Raw genomic sequence first — 14,333 nt, 5'->3', positions numbered from 1 at the left:
GTTAAGAATGCTTTCTGTTCTTTCAGAGGACCTGAGTTTGGTTCTCAGCACTCATAGTAGGTGGCTCATAACCACTTGTAACTTCTACTTCAGAGGGTCTGATGTCCTCTTCTGGTCTCCACAGACACAGCACTCATATGAACATACCTCTCCCCCACTATCTACACGCAGGGACATAATTAAAAATGTGTTACTAATACCACACTATAAACTTTTAAGTATACCATGTATAGATAAATATTTAATGAATTTAATTTTATTTCAGAGTCTTGCAAGGAAACCAGATTAAGTCAATTACTCAGAAAGCATTCATTGGTCTTGAATCCCTTGAGTATTTGTAAGTATTTCATATATATTTACTCACTGCTGCTGTGGAATGTCTTTCTGTACTCTGTGAATATGTGTTGCTCTGATTGGTTGATAAATAAAGCTGTATTGGCCTATGGCAAAGCAGCTTAGAGGTAAGCAGGAAATATAAGCAGATAGACAGGAAGAAGAAAGGAAGAAGGGAATAGATGTGAGCCAGCCACCCAAGGAACAACATGTAATGGGATGCAGATAAAGCCATGGAACATGTGGCAATACATGGATTAATAGTTACGGGTTAATTTAAGATATAATAACTAGCTAGCATGAGGCCTGCCATAGACTATACAGTTTGTAAATAATATACACCTCTGTGTTTACTTGGGTCTGAGTGGCTGCAGGACTGGACAGGACACAGGAAAACCTCCAGCTATACTCTGCATAATCTTTGTGCTGGGTGTGATGGTGCCTACCTTTCATCCTAGTCCTCAGGAGGCAGAGACAGGGAAATCTTTGTGAGTTTGAGGCCAGCCTGGTCTACATAGCAAGTTTAAAGCCAGACAGGATTGCATACTGAGGCTGCCTCAAAACAAAACAAATTTTGCTGTCACCGGGAGGTGTTCATGAGCATTTAAGCATTTATGTAGCTTCACCATAGACAGAATTACTGATGTTGCATTTCTCTTGGTTTCAGAGATTTGAACAACAATGCTATAATGTCTATCCAAGAAAATGCTTTTTCTCAGACTCACTTAAAGGAGCTGTAAGTAACTTTTTTCTCTTTTAATTGTTAGTGCTTATTGTATGTAAAGTACACCAAACCTGGTGAAGATGGAGGCCAGGGGAGGTCATCAGATTCTCTCAAACTGGAGTTACAGATGATCCTGAACCATTATGTGGGTGCTGGGAATTGAACCTGGGTCTTTATTTCTTTATTTTTTATTTTTTTCCAGAGCTGAGGATTGAACCCAGGGCCTTGCGCTTGCTAGGCAAGCGCTTTGCCACTGAGCTAAATCTAAATCCCCAACCCCGAACCTGGGTCTTTTTTTTTTTTTTTTTTTTTGGTTTTTTCGAGATAGGGTTTCTCTGTGTAGCTTTGCGCCTTTCCTGGAGCTCACTTGGTAGCCCAGGCTGGCCTCGAACTCACAGAGATCCGCCTGCCTCTGCCTCCCGAGTGCTGGGATTAAAGGCGTGTGCTGCCACCACCGCCCGGCTGAACCTGGGTCTTTAGGTAGAGCAGACAGTGTTCTCAATCACTGAGCCATGTCTCCAGCCCCTCATTGTCGGAAAAAAAAAGAAGGCAACTCAGATGTTTTCAGAAGCATTGATTTAAGCAAGAGCTATGTAAGTGTTAACATGGAGTTGTTTCAGTGGTGGTGTCATGTAGAGATACCCAGCACTGAATAGTCAAGTGTGTGCTACCACCTGTGTGCTGATGTGCTCATAAGTAGGAGTCCTTAGCACCACTCCTGGGCTCGGATGTGTACTGTACTTTCTGGACTATCAGAAACATGTCTCCAGTTCTTATCCTGTGGTTGGGCTAAGGTGGGTAGCTGTTGATTTTGTTCTTTTGTTTTATGAAATTGGTCTAGAATTTTGTGTTAATTTTAATGTGTTTAAACTGTTAAAACTTTAAATGTTACATTAAAAAAAAAGTGTTATATATATATTCCTCCCCCCCTAGAGCTGAGGACCGAACCCAGGGCCTTGTGCTTGCTAGGCAAGCACTCTACCACTGAGCTAAATCCCCAACCCATGTTTTATATTTTTTTTACATATAATTTTTAAAGCAAATTTTTAAATGTATATATTGTTTTGCTTACATATATGTCTGTGTACCATGTACGTGTCTGGTGCCTGTGAAGTCCAGAAGAGAGTGTCAGATCCTCTGGAATTGATGTTACAGACAGTTGTGAGCTACCATGTGGGTGTTAGGAACTGAACCCAGATCCTGAAAGAGCAGTGCTTTTAACCACTGAGCCAATTCTCCAACACCTTCTATATAATTTTAAAAAATTGCCTTTTTAAAAAATTGCCTTTTTAGCCAGGCAGATCTCTGTGAGTTCGAGGCCAGCCTGGGCTGCCAAGTGAGTTCCAGGAAAGGCGCAAAGCTACACAGAAAAACCCTGTCTCAAAAAACTAAAAAAAAAAGGAAAAAATTGCCTTTTTAAAAAATGTATGTGTATGTGCCTGAGTGTAAGTGCACCACATGCATGCACGTATGAGTTCAAGGATGTCAGAAGAAGGCATCAGCTCCTCTAGAACTGGAGTTACAGGTGGCTGTGAGATGCCTTGGGGTGCTGGGCAACAAGTTCAGGTCCTCTGTAAGAGCGGTAAGAGTTCTTAACTGCTGAGTCATTTCTTTAGCCCCTAAAATTGGTTTTATTAGTTTAGAGATTTTTCTGAGTGAAGGGAGTTAGCTGGGAATTGTTACCAATTCAAACTGTGGTGTTGGAAAATCGGTATTTTAAATGCTGTGATTGGGGGCTCTTCAAAGGGCATGCAGTAGAATCAGTTCATGACAAGACAGTAATAAAAATGAAGAGAAAGCTTGTAGGATTTTTTACAATTCCATACAATTAGGATACCTTTATAGTAGTTTTTAAAAGTCTTAGTTTTGGGACAGTGACATGGTTCAGTGGATAATGGTGCTTGCCTTCAAGCTTCACAATCTTGAGTTTGATCCCAAGGCCCACATGATGGAAGACCTGACTCTTACTAATTGTCCTCTGACTTCCACATAACAGCATGGCATGTAGCCAGGCATGGTGGTGCACGCTTTTAATCCCAGCACTGGGGAGGCAGAGGCAGGTGGATCTCTATGAATTCCACACCAGTCTGGTCTACATAGTGAATTTAAGGACAGTCAGGATTATGTAGAGAGATCCTGTCATCCCCCCTACTCCCAAAAGAATGTGGCATGTGTGTATGCTAACCGCCCCTCCCAACATCTTTATACACATATATGGTAAATAAAAATCTAAACAAATTTATTTTAAAGTACTGATTTGTATGTAATAGGTTGGAAAATTGAAAAACTTGTTCTCACCCAGATTGAGATTTACTCCATTCCTTACAACTTGTCACAATAGACAAACTGCTTCGCTGGAGTCTCTGTTCCTTTTCAGAACTGGAATAGTGGTTCCCTAGGGTCATGTGAAGATACAGTAGAATAATTTGTTTATAAAGACATTCCTTCATCATCCAGTGTGTACTGAATTGGATCATGGTCTCTCTCTCTCTTTTAATAGTTTATTTTTATTTAATGTGCTTTGTTGTTTTGCCGATGCATATGTCTGTGTTGGGGGTGCCTGATCCCCCAGAATCAGAGCTACAGACAGTTGTGAGCTGCCATATGGGTGCTGGGAATAGAACCTTGGTCCCCTGGAAGGACAGCCAGTGCTCTTAAGTTCTGAGCCATCTCTCCAGCCCCCATGGTCTCTGTTCATACCTCATATTGTATTAAGAAAGATTATTCTAAAGAAGGCACAGAATTAAACAATAAGGGCTAGGCATGTAGTTTGGTAAGGTGCCTTGAGCTCACAGAGATTCCACTGCTTCTGCCTCCTAAGTGCTGGGATTAAAGCTATGCATAACTACAACCCAGACTGTCTAATCTAAAACCTTGCTGATTCTGAAAGTTTAGCAAGGATTCTCCCATGTATACACCTGAGTATCCTTAGATACCCTAGATATTGATCGAGTTTTCCCTTCTATACCATCCCCAGGTGATGTCTGGTTACTCTGGCCTGCCTGTAGCAAGAAGCTTTCTAGATTGTTTTAGCCAGAATTCTCCTCAGTCCTGAGGCTTTTGCTTAGTAATGTGCCATCCACTGATTCTCACCCCTCTTTCTTTTTTTGGCTAAAAATTCCTTTTTGCTGTTGGCTGTAATTGCAATTGAGCCCAGCTTCTTTCCTCTGTTGTAAAATCTCATTGCAATGATCTGTGCCTGGGAGATGGTCTTGAATACACTGCCTCACCGTGCTTTAACAAGTATCATTGAATAACTTTTCCTTTAACAGTTATGGTGTTGTGGCATAGATAGGATCAGATTCATCATTGGACCCCCGGACCTCTCACCCAGGACTCCCAAATGTACACTTTTGAAGACTTTGTCTTCATTCCTGACTGATTGATTGGGGATCCAATGGTGAGTCAGACTGGTGAATCATTGCTCTGGACAAACATCCATTGGAGCTGGTAAGGAGAGATTCTGATTCTTGAGATTGAGTGCAGTTTCTAAAGCGAGGACTGAGTACCCACTTCTTATGGAGGCACCTGCTCGGCTCTGGACAAACATCCATTGGAGCTGGTAAGGAGAGATTCTGATTCTTGAGATTGAGTGCAGTTTCTAAAGCGAGGACTGAGTACCCACTTCTTATGGAGGCACCTGCTCGGCTGGAGGTTTTCCTGGGCCTCTTTCGTGAGTGGGGATTGTTTCCTGACTCCCTGGCATAGATACTCTTTGTACTCTGTAGAATCGTTTTCGTGATTAGATTCTGCTTCTCCTACAGAAACTCTGTCCTCACTGGAAACCCTGGCAATAACGAGTTCTGCCAACTTTGTCCACTTACTGTCCACTTCTTAATGACTGGAACTTTATTATCCTCTTCTGAGGAGCTTAAGGTCTCCTTATGCTGGTTCCTCTTAAGACCACTCCCTTCCCATTGCTATTTCTCTTTCTCCTCTTAATCACTAGTTCCCTTGAGCCTTATATTGCTGTGTCTTTCTGAAAATCCCCCCTTCTTCATTTGTCTACCCACCTCCATCACACCATATTCCATTTTATCTGCTTCACTGTCAGGCCACCTGACCTCCATTGGGACTTTCCGATCCCCAAAGAGCTGTGTGAGTCAGAAAAACACTGAATGGAAGTACTATTTTACCTATACCCAGATGGGCTTTGGTGATATCCAGATAGCTCCTAAGTATCCCTGTAACCTCTCTAAGATGATATATTATGGCAAAAATATTTTTTAATTTCTAAAAACTATTTTATTAGCATATATTGATTATACATAATAGGTTTCATTATGGCATTTTCATACATGTATGTAATGTAATTTGATCATATTCATTCCCTAACACCTTTATCCTTTTATCCCCTGCTACTCCCATTAATCCTCTTCCCAAGTAGCCTCCCTTCTATTTTTATGACCCAGTGAGTTTCATTAGGGTTATTTACAGAAGCACGGGCACCTTGCCTGTGGTTACAGCACTGAAGAAGATGTCTCTCCATCCCCCAACTGTAGATGAATTTCTAAATCGTCTTATTAAATAAAAAACACGAAGCCAAATACAGGAGTGAAAGCCTTAGAGATCAGGGAAATAGGGAAAGCTACCAGCCAACCTTACCTCACCAACTCTGCAGCTTCCAAATGTGAGCTACTTCCTGTCTACCCACACCTTTATATGCCTTGCTTTTCTACCCTCTCATTGGCTCTTAGCCCAGCTACCTCACTTCCTTGTCACTGTCTGTACTGACCTCCAGGTCTCTATGGTTGGTACTGGGACTAAAGGCATGTGGCACCACCCTTGGCTCTGTTCCCTAGTGTGGCCTTGAACTCACAGAGAGCCTGCCTGCTAAGTGATCGGACTAAGGGCGTTTGCTGCCTGACTTTGTTTACTTAAAATGGCTGGCCTTTTCCCCCTGATCTCCAGGCAAACTTTATTTATCAAAGCACAAATAAAATATCACCACATTTCAGCACAAATAAAATATCAACCACACCCAACAACCATTAACAGTGTGTAAATCCTCAGAGGGCCCCCTAAGCTTGACAATCTGCTCCACACATATGTATGTTTTACCCTGTCTTTCAGGAATGTGTCTCCTGTGCTGACACTGCACAGTACCAGGCCATATGTATACTAGAAAGCTATTGCTGCAGAAGAATAGAGTTCCCTTGTCCTTCCATGTCTTGTGCCCTGTTGCCTGCTCTTCATCACCTGTGGTTGGGACTTGAACAAGTTAAAGAAGAGTTATTTGAACCCAAGCTACTGTAACACTAACACTTGATCTGATAATCAAGATGGTGATTAAATCATCAATGGGTGAACAGCATATACAGTGTGGATGTACTAGAGAAAGGAATAATTTATGTCCTGAGTGGGACAGCTCAGATTTTATCACATTAATCAAAATGGCACACAATTTGCAATTTAGCAATTGTTTACTTTTGTGCTCTTCCATGTAACATTTTTCTTTATTATTGACCTCAGATGATTGAAACTATAGGAAGCGAGCTGTGGATGAGGGAAATGTACTGTATATGTAAATATGTATCTCTCTCTCTCTCTTCGTTTTTCAGCAGCCAATTTAGATAAAAATGTAAAGTATAGGAAAAATAACAGCTTTGTAATTTTTTGAGGCAGGGACAGGAGAATCTCTGAGTTTAAGGCCAGCCTAGTCTACATAGTGAGTTTCAAGCCAACCAAGGCTACAGAGAGACTCTGTCTCAAAAAAAGTAAATAAATGAGTTTATGTTAGTGTTTTACTGATTCAAGACTGAAATCTTAGAATGAAAGATGTAGTTTCTCTGTTTGTATCTGTTTATAGAGTAGTTTGTATGCGTTAGGTATGAATGTTAAGTGTGTTTGATAATTTTCTGTTTTTGTGTATGTAACATGATGCATTGTGAGAGTGAACAACATGAACGTGCATTAAGAGGCCAGAAACTGACATCAGGGGTGTTCCTCTGTTATTTTAGCCAGAGTCTCTCACTGATCCTGGAGCTCTGTTTGGGCTAATCTGGCTGGCTAGCATGCTCTTGGGAATCTCCCTGTTCCTGCCTCCCCGAGAACTGGGGTTACAGATACATTTGGCTACATCTACCTTTGACATGGGTGCTGGACATCCAAATGCAGGTCCTCATAGTTTCACAGCAAACCCTTATTCCACTGAGCCACATTTAGCCCTGTGATATTTGTCTAGTTCTAGATCAGTGGTTTTCAACCTGAGGGTTGTGACCCTTTTGATAACCTCTCCAAAAATATTTATATTATGATTCATAACAGTAGCAAAATTACAGTTATTGAAGTAGCAACAAAAATAATTTTATAGTTGGTGGTCACCACAACATGAGCTGTATTAAAAGGTCACAGCATTAAGAAGGTTAAGAATCACTGCTCTAGATGATATTACCAAGTTAATTTATAAAATACTTTAAAGGAGTTCCTTTAAAGCTATCTTAAGGACAAAAAGAAAGCAGAAACAAAAAACTGGGCTGGGCAGTGGTGGTACACATCTTTAATTCCAGCACTTGGGAGGAAGAGGCAGGCAGATCTCTGAGTTCGAGGTCAGCCTGGTCTATAGAGTGAGTTCCAGGACAGCCAGGGCCACACAGAGAAACCGTCTCAAAAAGCCAAACAAACAAACAAAAAACCCAAAAAACAAAACAACAACAAAAAAACAAGAAAAAAAGAACAGGCACTTATGTAACTCTCAGAAACATAGAATTAACCCATGTACTTTTAAACATTTATGGCTTGGATAAGCTGTGTATGAAAGATTAGTCTACTATTGTTGGCTTGATAAAAACAGCTTTCTTTTCAGAATTGTCAGTATTGACTGTGATGCAGACAGTTTTTTTTTTTAAATATTTAGCATAAGCTGACATAGGGACAGTTACATGGCCCCTTGTCTTATTATTCTTTTTTTTAAAATTTTATTTTATTTTACAATACAATTCAGTTCTACATATCAGCCACGGAAACCCTTGTTCTTCCCCCTCCCGCCCCTCTCCTCTTCCCCCCAGCCCACCCCCCATTCCCACCTCCTCCAGGGCAAAGCCTAGGACTGAGATCAACCTGGTAGACTCAGACCAGGCAGGTCCAGTCCCCTCCTCCCAGGCCAAGCCAAGCGACCCTGCATAAAGCCCCAGGTTTCAAACAGCCAACTCATGCAATGAGCACAGGACCTGGTCCCACTGCCTGGATGCCTCCCAAACAGATCAAGCCAATCAACTGTCTCACCCATGCAGAGGGCCTAATCCAGTTGGGGGCCCCTCAGCCATTGGTTCATAGTTCATGTGTTTCCATTCGTTTGGCTATTTGTCCCTATGCTTTATCCAACCTTGGTTTCAACAATTCTCGCTCATATAAACCCTCCTCTTTCTTGCTAATTAGACTCCCGGAGCTCCACCCAGGGCTTAGCCAGATCCCTCAGTCCTTAGATGGGGTTTCTAGCACGACAATTAGGGTGTTTGGCCATCCCATCACCAGAGTAGGTCAGTTTGGGCTGTCTCTCGACCATTGCCAGCAGTCTATTGTGAGGGTATCTTTGTGGATTTCTGTGGGCCTCTCTAGCACTTTGCTTCTTCCTATTCTCATGTGGTCTTCATTTACCATGGTCTCCTATTCCTTGTTCTCCCTCTCTGTTCTTGATCCAGCTGGGATCTTCCGCTCCCCCAAGCTCTCTTTCCCTCGACCCTTGCCCTTCATTACCCCCACTCATGTCCAGGCTGTTTATGTAGATCTAATCCATTTCTCCGTGATGCAGACAGTTTTGCTCTATCTGGGTTTCTACTCAGGTTTGTGTGTTCACTGCATACAGGGTCTCTCCTGCTACCCTGCGGGTTAAACTCAAGTCATCAAGCTTGGCAGCAGGTACCTTTAACCATTGAGCATCTCACTGGCCCCCAAAGATATATTTGTAAAGTTGAGGAGAAAGTAATTTTGTGTTAGCATGGAGTTGCTGCAGAATGAAAATGGAGACCAAAAAAAAAAAAAAAAAAAAATCGAATAGATATTAGGAAGTTGGGAAGAATTTGATGTGGTCAAGCTGGCTAAATGGAATCAATTTGTTCTAAGAGTTTTGAGAAAACATTAATATTAATCGTTGTCCTCTGTACTGTTAAAATATGTTTTCTTTCATAAAATAAGGTTATCCAAGGGCCATCTGTCCCTGACTGTTCCCCATCTGTCTTTTCCTTCTACCTTCAGGATAGATAGAATGTAGGATCTTGTCAATGCTAAGTATATTCCTTAGCACTGATCCAGCTACACCTCCAGCCCTCTTTTTATTTTATTTTATATATGTTTTTAAAACACGGTGCTTTACTATAATTGAGCAGGCTGGCCTTAAACTCCTGATCCTCCTTATTAAGCTCCTGATTCTTTGGGTTCCTTGACTTTACCAGGTTTTTGATTGAAGAAAACCAAGTCTTTTTGATATTAAAGGAGCTAACTTCAAAAGAGTTGTATGGGGCTAGGGAGATTTTTAATTCATAAAGTGCAGTTCCAGTGCATGCATACACACTTACATACCCACATGAACAGGAACATGCACCACCCCTCCCCAAACCACAACTATAAACTGAAGTTCTGTAGCCTTTAAAATCCTTCATTGTGGCTAAATAGGTAGGGATTGTTTTAGTTTTATGTGATCCTATGTAGTCAGGTGTTCAAACCTTGTTTTCTTTTTCACAGATTTCTCAAAATAAATTTATATAAACTCTTTCTGACTTCAGATTAGCTTTGGGATCACTTAGATAACTCTTTGGAAATTTCTTTTCTCTTGTAATGCTAGATTCAAACCCAGAGCCATTCAAGTGCTGTAGCACTGATCTATCCCTAGTCTTTATGATTTTTTAAAAAAATTTTATGCTGTATACTTGATGTGTGTGTGGGGAGGGAAAGCCTTGTATGCTGTGGCATAGTGTGGAGGTCTGGGACACTTTGTAGATTCTGTTCTCTCCTTCTACCTTTATATATGGGTTCTGGGATCAAACTCAAGTCACCAGGCTTTCATAGCAAGTATCTTTACCCACTCTTGACAGCTGCCTGAGCCTCCCCCCCCCTTTTTTTTTTTTAAACAAAAGGTTATTTTAGTTATTGAGGCTGGGACGTCCAAAATCATGATACCAGAAGATTATGCCACTGTCCCAGTTCTCTTCCTGGCTTGTAGGTGGCCTCTTCCCCTCTTCCTCAGATGGCAGAGAGAGTAGGCATGCACTCAAAAAGCAAGAATGAGCTTCTGACGTCCTGAGCCCTTTTTATATGGGGCCCCTGTCTTAATTGGAGTTTTTATTGCTGTGAAAAGACACCATGACACGGACAATGCTTACCTCAAGTTATATATATATGTGTATATATGTGTATATATGTGTATATATGTATATATATGTATATATATGTGTGTGTGTGTGTGTGTTTTGAAATTATAATAGTTACATTACCTCTCACTCCCTTTAAAAAAAGAAAACCTCTTACAGGCAAGGGTGGTGACTCAGGCCTATAATCTTAGCAACTGGGGGGCTGAGGCATGAGGACTACCTCAATTCAAGGCCAATTTGAGCTGCTGAGTATTTAATTCATAAGATTTCAATAGCCTTTAGCACTGCGACTGCGCACATACACTATTTAACTCATAGTGGTTTCCTTTACTTTTCTTTCTTTTGCTTTCTACCCCTCACACACTGTGCCTACAAGAGCCCAACAGTACACACATACCCCATGTCATTTTCTCCAAAGTGTATGAATACTACATAATAAAGTATTAATAAAAATTTTCTTTTAATTTATATGTAACTCTCTCATGAGCCTCAAAGTACTTAGGCAAAGTGTGAGGAGGAATACCAAAAAGCATAGAAGTTGTAATAAGTGCAGACTTAAAAGTATTTTAAGGGCTGGGTAGGTGGGTTAAGAGGTAAAAGCACATTCTAGGCTCCCAGGCTGATGACCTGAGTTAGATTCCCAGATCGGTGGAAGGAGAGAACCTCCATACATGCACTGTGGCACGACCTCCCTTCCCATCAGGTTAAGAATAGAGCATTTCAGTCGTACACAAAGAATAAGTTGTAGTGTTCCCCAAATTGTTTGCTTGCTCTGCCAAAGGATCATGGAGAGAAAAGCACTGATTCTTCAATGGGATCTGTCTTATAGATCACTTTTTTTTTTTAAAGTTGCTCTTACTCTGAGTCAAAGTATACATTGCCAGAGGGCTGAAGTGCTTTCAGTCTTGATGAAATAATTTGAAAATAACAATATACTTCCCACAATAAAGCTCTTTCAGTGCTTCAAAATTGGTGATTAGCCTTTGCCCACAATGTTTCAAGATTTTAAACCTCAGGAATACAAGGATGGTCCATGACTGTCCATACACCTTCCACCTGGATGTCCTCGTTATTAACCTTCTGACAAACTTACTCAGTCCCCTCTTTCTTTTCTCACTCTCACTTCTGTACTCTCTACACATACATAGTTTTTACGTATACATTGTACATGTAAAAGTCTTTTGTTGTTTGCAGGACGTTTAAAAGCTGAGGAGACACATTGAGGGACTGTAGACTTGGCTCAGGGGTTAAGAACACTTTTTGGTTTTGCAGAGAACTCAGGTTTGGTTCTCAGCACCCACATGATAGCTCACAACTATCTGTTTCTCCAGTTTCAGGGGATCTGATACCTTCTTCAAACCTCCTCAAGCACCAGGCACACACACAGTACATATGCATACACACAGGAAAAATGTTCATATACATTAAGATAAAAATTATAGGCATCATGATACTTCATTCCTGAGTAGCTTGGCATGTATTTCCTAAGAACAGGCATTTTTACATAGCTACAATATCATTTTCATACTCAATGCAATTAACATTTATAAAATTATAGTATCTAGTAGATTGCTCATCTTCAAATTTTTCCAGTTTCAGAAATATCACCCTGGTTGGAGATGCAGCTTAGTTGGTAAAGTGCTTCCTAACATGCCTGAAAACCTCTGGGTTTCATCCCCAGCACCGTGTTAAGCCAGATGTGGTGTTACACAGCTGTAGTCTCAGCACTTGGGAGGTGGAAGCAAAAGGACTAGAAGTTCCAGGTCATCCTTGACTGCACAGTGAGCTCAAAGCCATCCTGGACTATCTGAGTCCCCGTCTCCAGCAGACAGCATACACATGTGTATACACATACTACAATATACACACATGTATATCCCTCCCTGTTTAGAACTCCCAACCCCAAACAAGAATCATGTGTCGGTGGGTGTCATGGTGTATATCTGAGATTGTAAGTTTGAGGCCAGTCTGGGTAGTATAGTAACTCTCTCAGAACAAACAAACATGCATGCTTGTATGCATTTCATGCTATTGCAGTGGCTCTTTACTTGTCTTTAATCTAAAAATGGCTCTCTTGTCCCTCATTCTTTTTTGAAGTTTTTCATAACACTGACATATTACTAAGGCTAACTGAGTTTGTTTTCTTACAATTGATAAACTTTTTTGATAAGAAATGCATAAATGTGTAGCAAAGTTATACAGAAGAAACTAGACTAAAGCTAAAATGAAAGGTTCTTTTCTTTGTTTTCTTTCTGCAGTGTTCTGAACACAAGCAGTTTGCTCTGTGATTGTCATTTGAAGTGGCTACTTCAGTGGCTGGTGGATAACAACTTTCATCATTCTGTGAATGTAAGCTGTGCACATCCTGAATGGTTAGCTGGGCAAAGCATCCTGAATGTGGACCTGAAAGATTTTGTCTGTGGTTTGTATTTCTGTTTTCAAATTTTTAAATTTCTGTTAACTATTGTAACAACAAAATAAAGGGAATGAACAAAAGCAAAACAAAACAAACAAAAACCCACCCCAAATGGCTTTTGACAGTCCATCTTATGTCCCTGTGGTGTAGCTCTCCAAGCCATGTCTCAGTGATTACTTTCACAGATGCAGGCTACATTTTGTGTTCTTTGACTTAGTGTTTCATAAACAATTGTTTTCCTCACTGTTCTTGTTTTTTTTTTAATGCAAGGACCCTCTCAGTGGTCCCTTCTCATTGGCTTTAATGGGAGTGTGAATGTTGGCTTTAATTTGAGGGCAATTATTAACTTTAGGATAAAACTTCAGGATTATTAACTTTAGGATTAACTTCATAAGTAAGATTTCTGAATTAATTTGTATTTTTTTTCATATGAAGACTTTTAGTAGATTTTGAAAAGAACCATCAAGAACAATTTTGAAAAGGCATTACTTTATAGGGCCATCAGCAATGTTATAAGTGTATAACAGTGTGTCTTTATAATCACCAATGTCATTTTTTGGATGTAGTTTCTTGGTAAAAGAATAGACCACTTGGGATTGTCGTCCTCTCTTTCCACCATGGGGCTTGTTCAGGGAGCAAGTTCATATCAGTAGGCTTGATGGCAAACTCCTTTGCCCACTGAGACATTTCACTGGCCCAGATGCAATTTCTTTTCTTTAAAAGAAATTAATTTATCTTTATTTTATGTGTATAGGTGTTTTGCATGCATGCATGCCTGTGTACTATGTGTGTGCAGTGCCCAGGAGACCATAAGAGGGTGTCAGATCCTCTGGAACTGGAGTTGCAGGTTGTTAGCTCTGTTGTGCCCCTTTCTGGAATTTCTTAGGACTCAACGTGGCAGCATATCTTTAAGACAGTAGATAGTCATAAACAGGATGTCCTGAATATAACATTTATGGTTTCAAAAATAAATCTATTTTTTTTTCTTTCTCAACTTGGGAAGTTTTCTTTTGTAATTAAATCTTCTTTCCAATGAACTGAATTCTGCTTACACTGCTCCACATTCCCCTTTGACTTTTACTTAGCTTTAAATGTAAGGCATATTACATGTTTTGAGACAAGGTCTCACTGTGTGGCCCTGGCTGGTCTAGAATTCACTGTGCAGACCAGACCAGGTTGGCCTGGAACTCAGACATCTGCCTGTCTCTGCTTCCCAAGTGATGAGATTAAGGGTGTGTGCACTCTGCCTCATACTTATTTTTTATACAATTCCAGTTACACCCTTTAAGGTACAATGGCATGTTACTTAGTAAAGATGCTGGTTCAGGATTTCTATAGCAGCCTCTCTGAATCCATAATGTTGTTATTTATGAATCCATAGTGCACTCACCAGTCCTAAACTAGTTTTCACTTGTGCATTTATCCTGTTTGAATTCTTGACTATTTTAATGTTGAAACTATGTACAAAGTACTTTCAAGTCATGCATTTATTAGTAGTCTCCATGAAAAAGAGTTTATATTCCCATTTTCTGTATTATACAGAAAGGATAATGGT

General features: G+C 40.4%; 1 protein-coding gene across 2 annotated transcripts in view; it reads left to right on the top strand.

The window, feature by feature from the left end:
- The window catches only part of Lrig2 (leucine rich repeats and immunoglobulin like domains 2), a 61,144-nt gene that overhangs the window by 33,695 nt on the left and 13,116 nt on the right, over positions 1-14,333 (top strand). For both annotated transcript variants that reach the window (XM_028889915.2, XM_028889914.2), the window contains exons 10-12: positions 266-337; positions 1,001-1,069; positions 12,621-12,784. In XM_028889915.2, coding sequence (XP_028745748.1) covers positions 266-337; positions 1,001-1,069; positions 12,621-12,784 — 305 coding nt within the window. The remainder of the gene's footprint in view (positions 1-265; positions 338-1,000; positions 1,070-12,620; positions 12,785-14,333) is intronic.

This window comes from Peromyscus leucopus, chromosome 6 (genome assembly GCF_004664715.2).
Source record: "Peromyscus leucopus breed LL Stock chromosome 6, UCI_PerLeu_2.1, whole genome shotgun sequence".
Lineage (NCBI taxonomy): Eukaryota > Metazoa > Chordata > Mammalia > Rodentia > Cricetidae > Peromyscus > Peromyscus leucopus.
The sequence above is the reverse complement of the archived record's forward strand: the minus strand, read 5'-3'. Positions and strand labels throughout refer to the sequence as shown.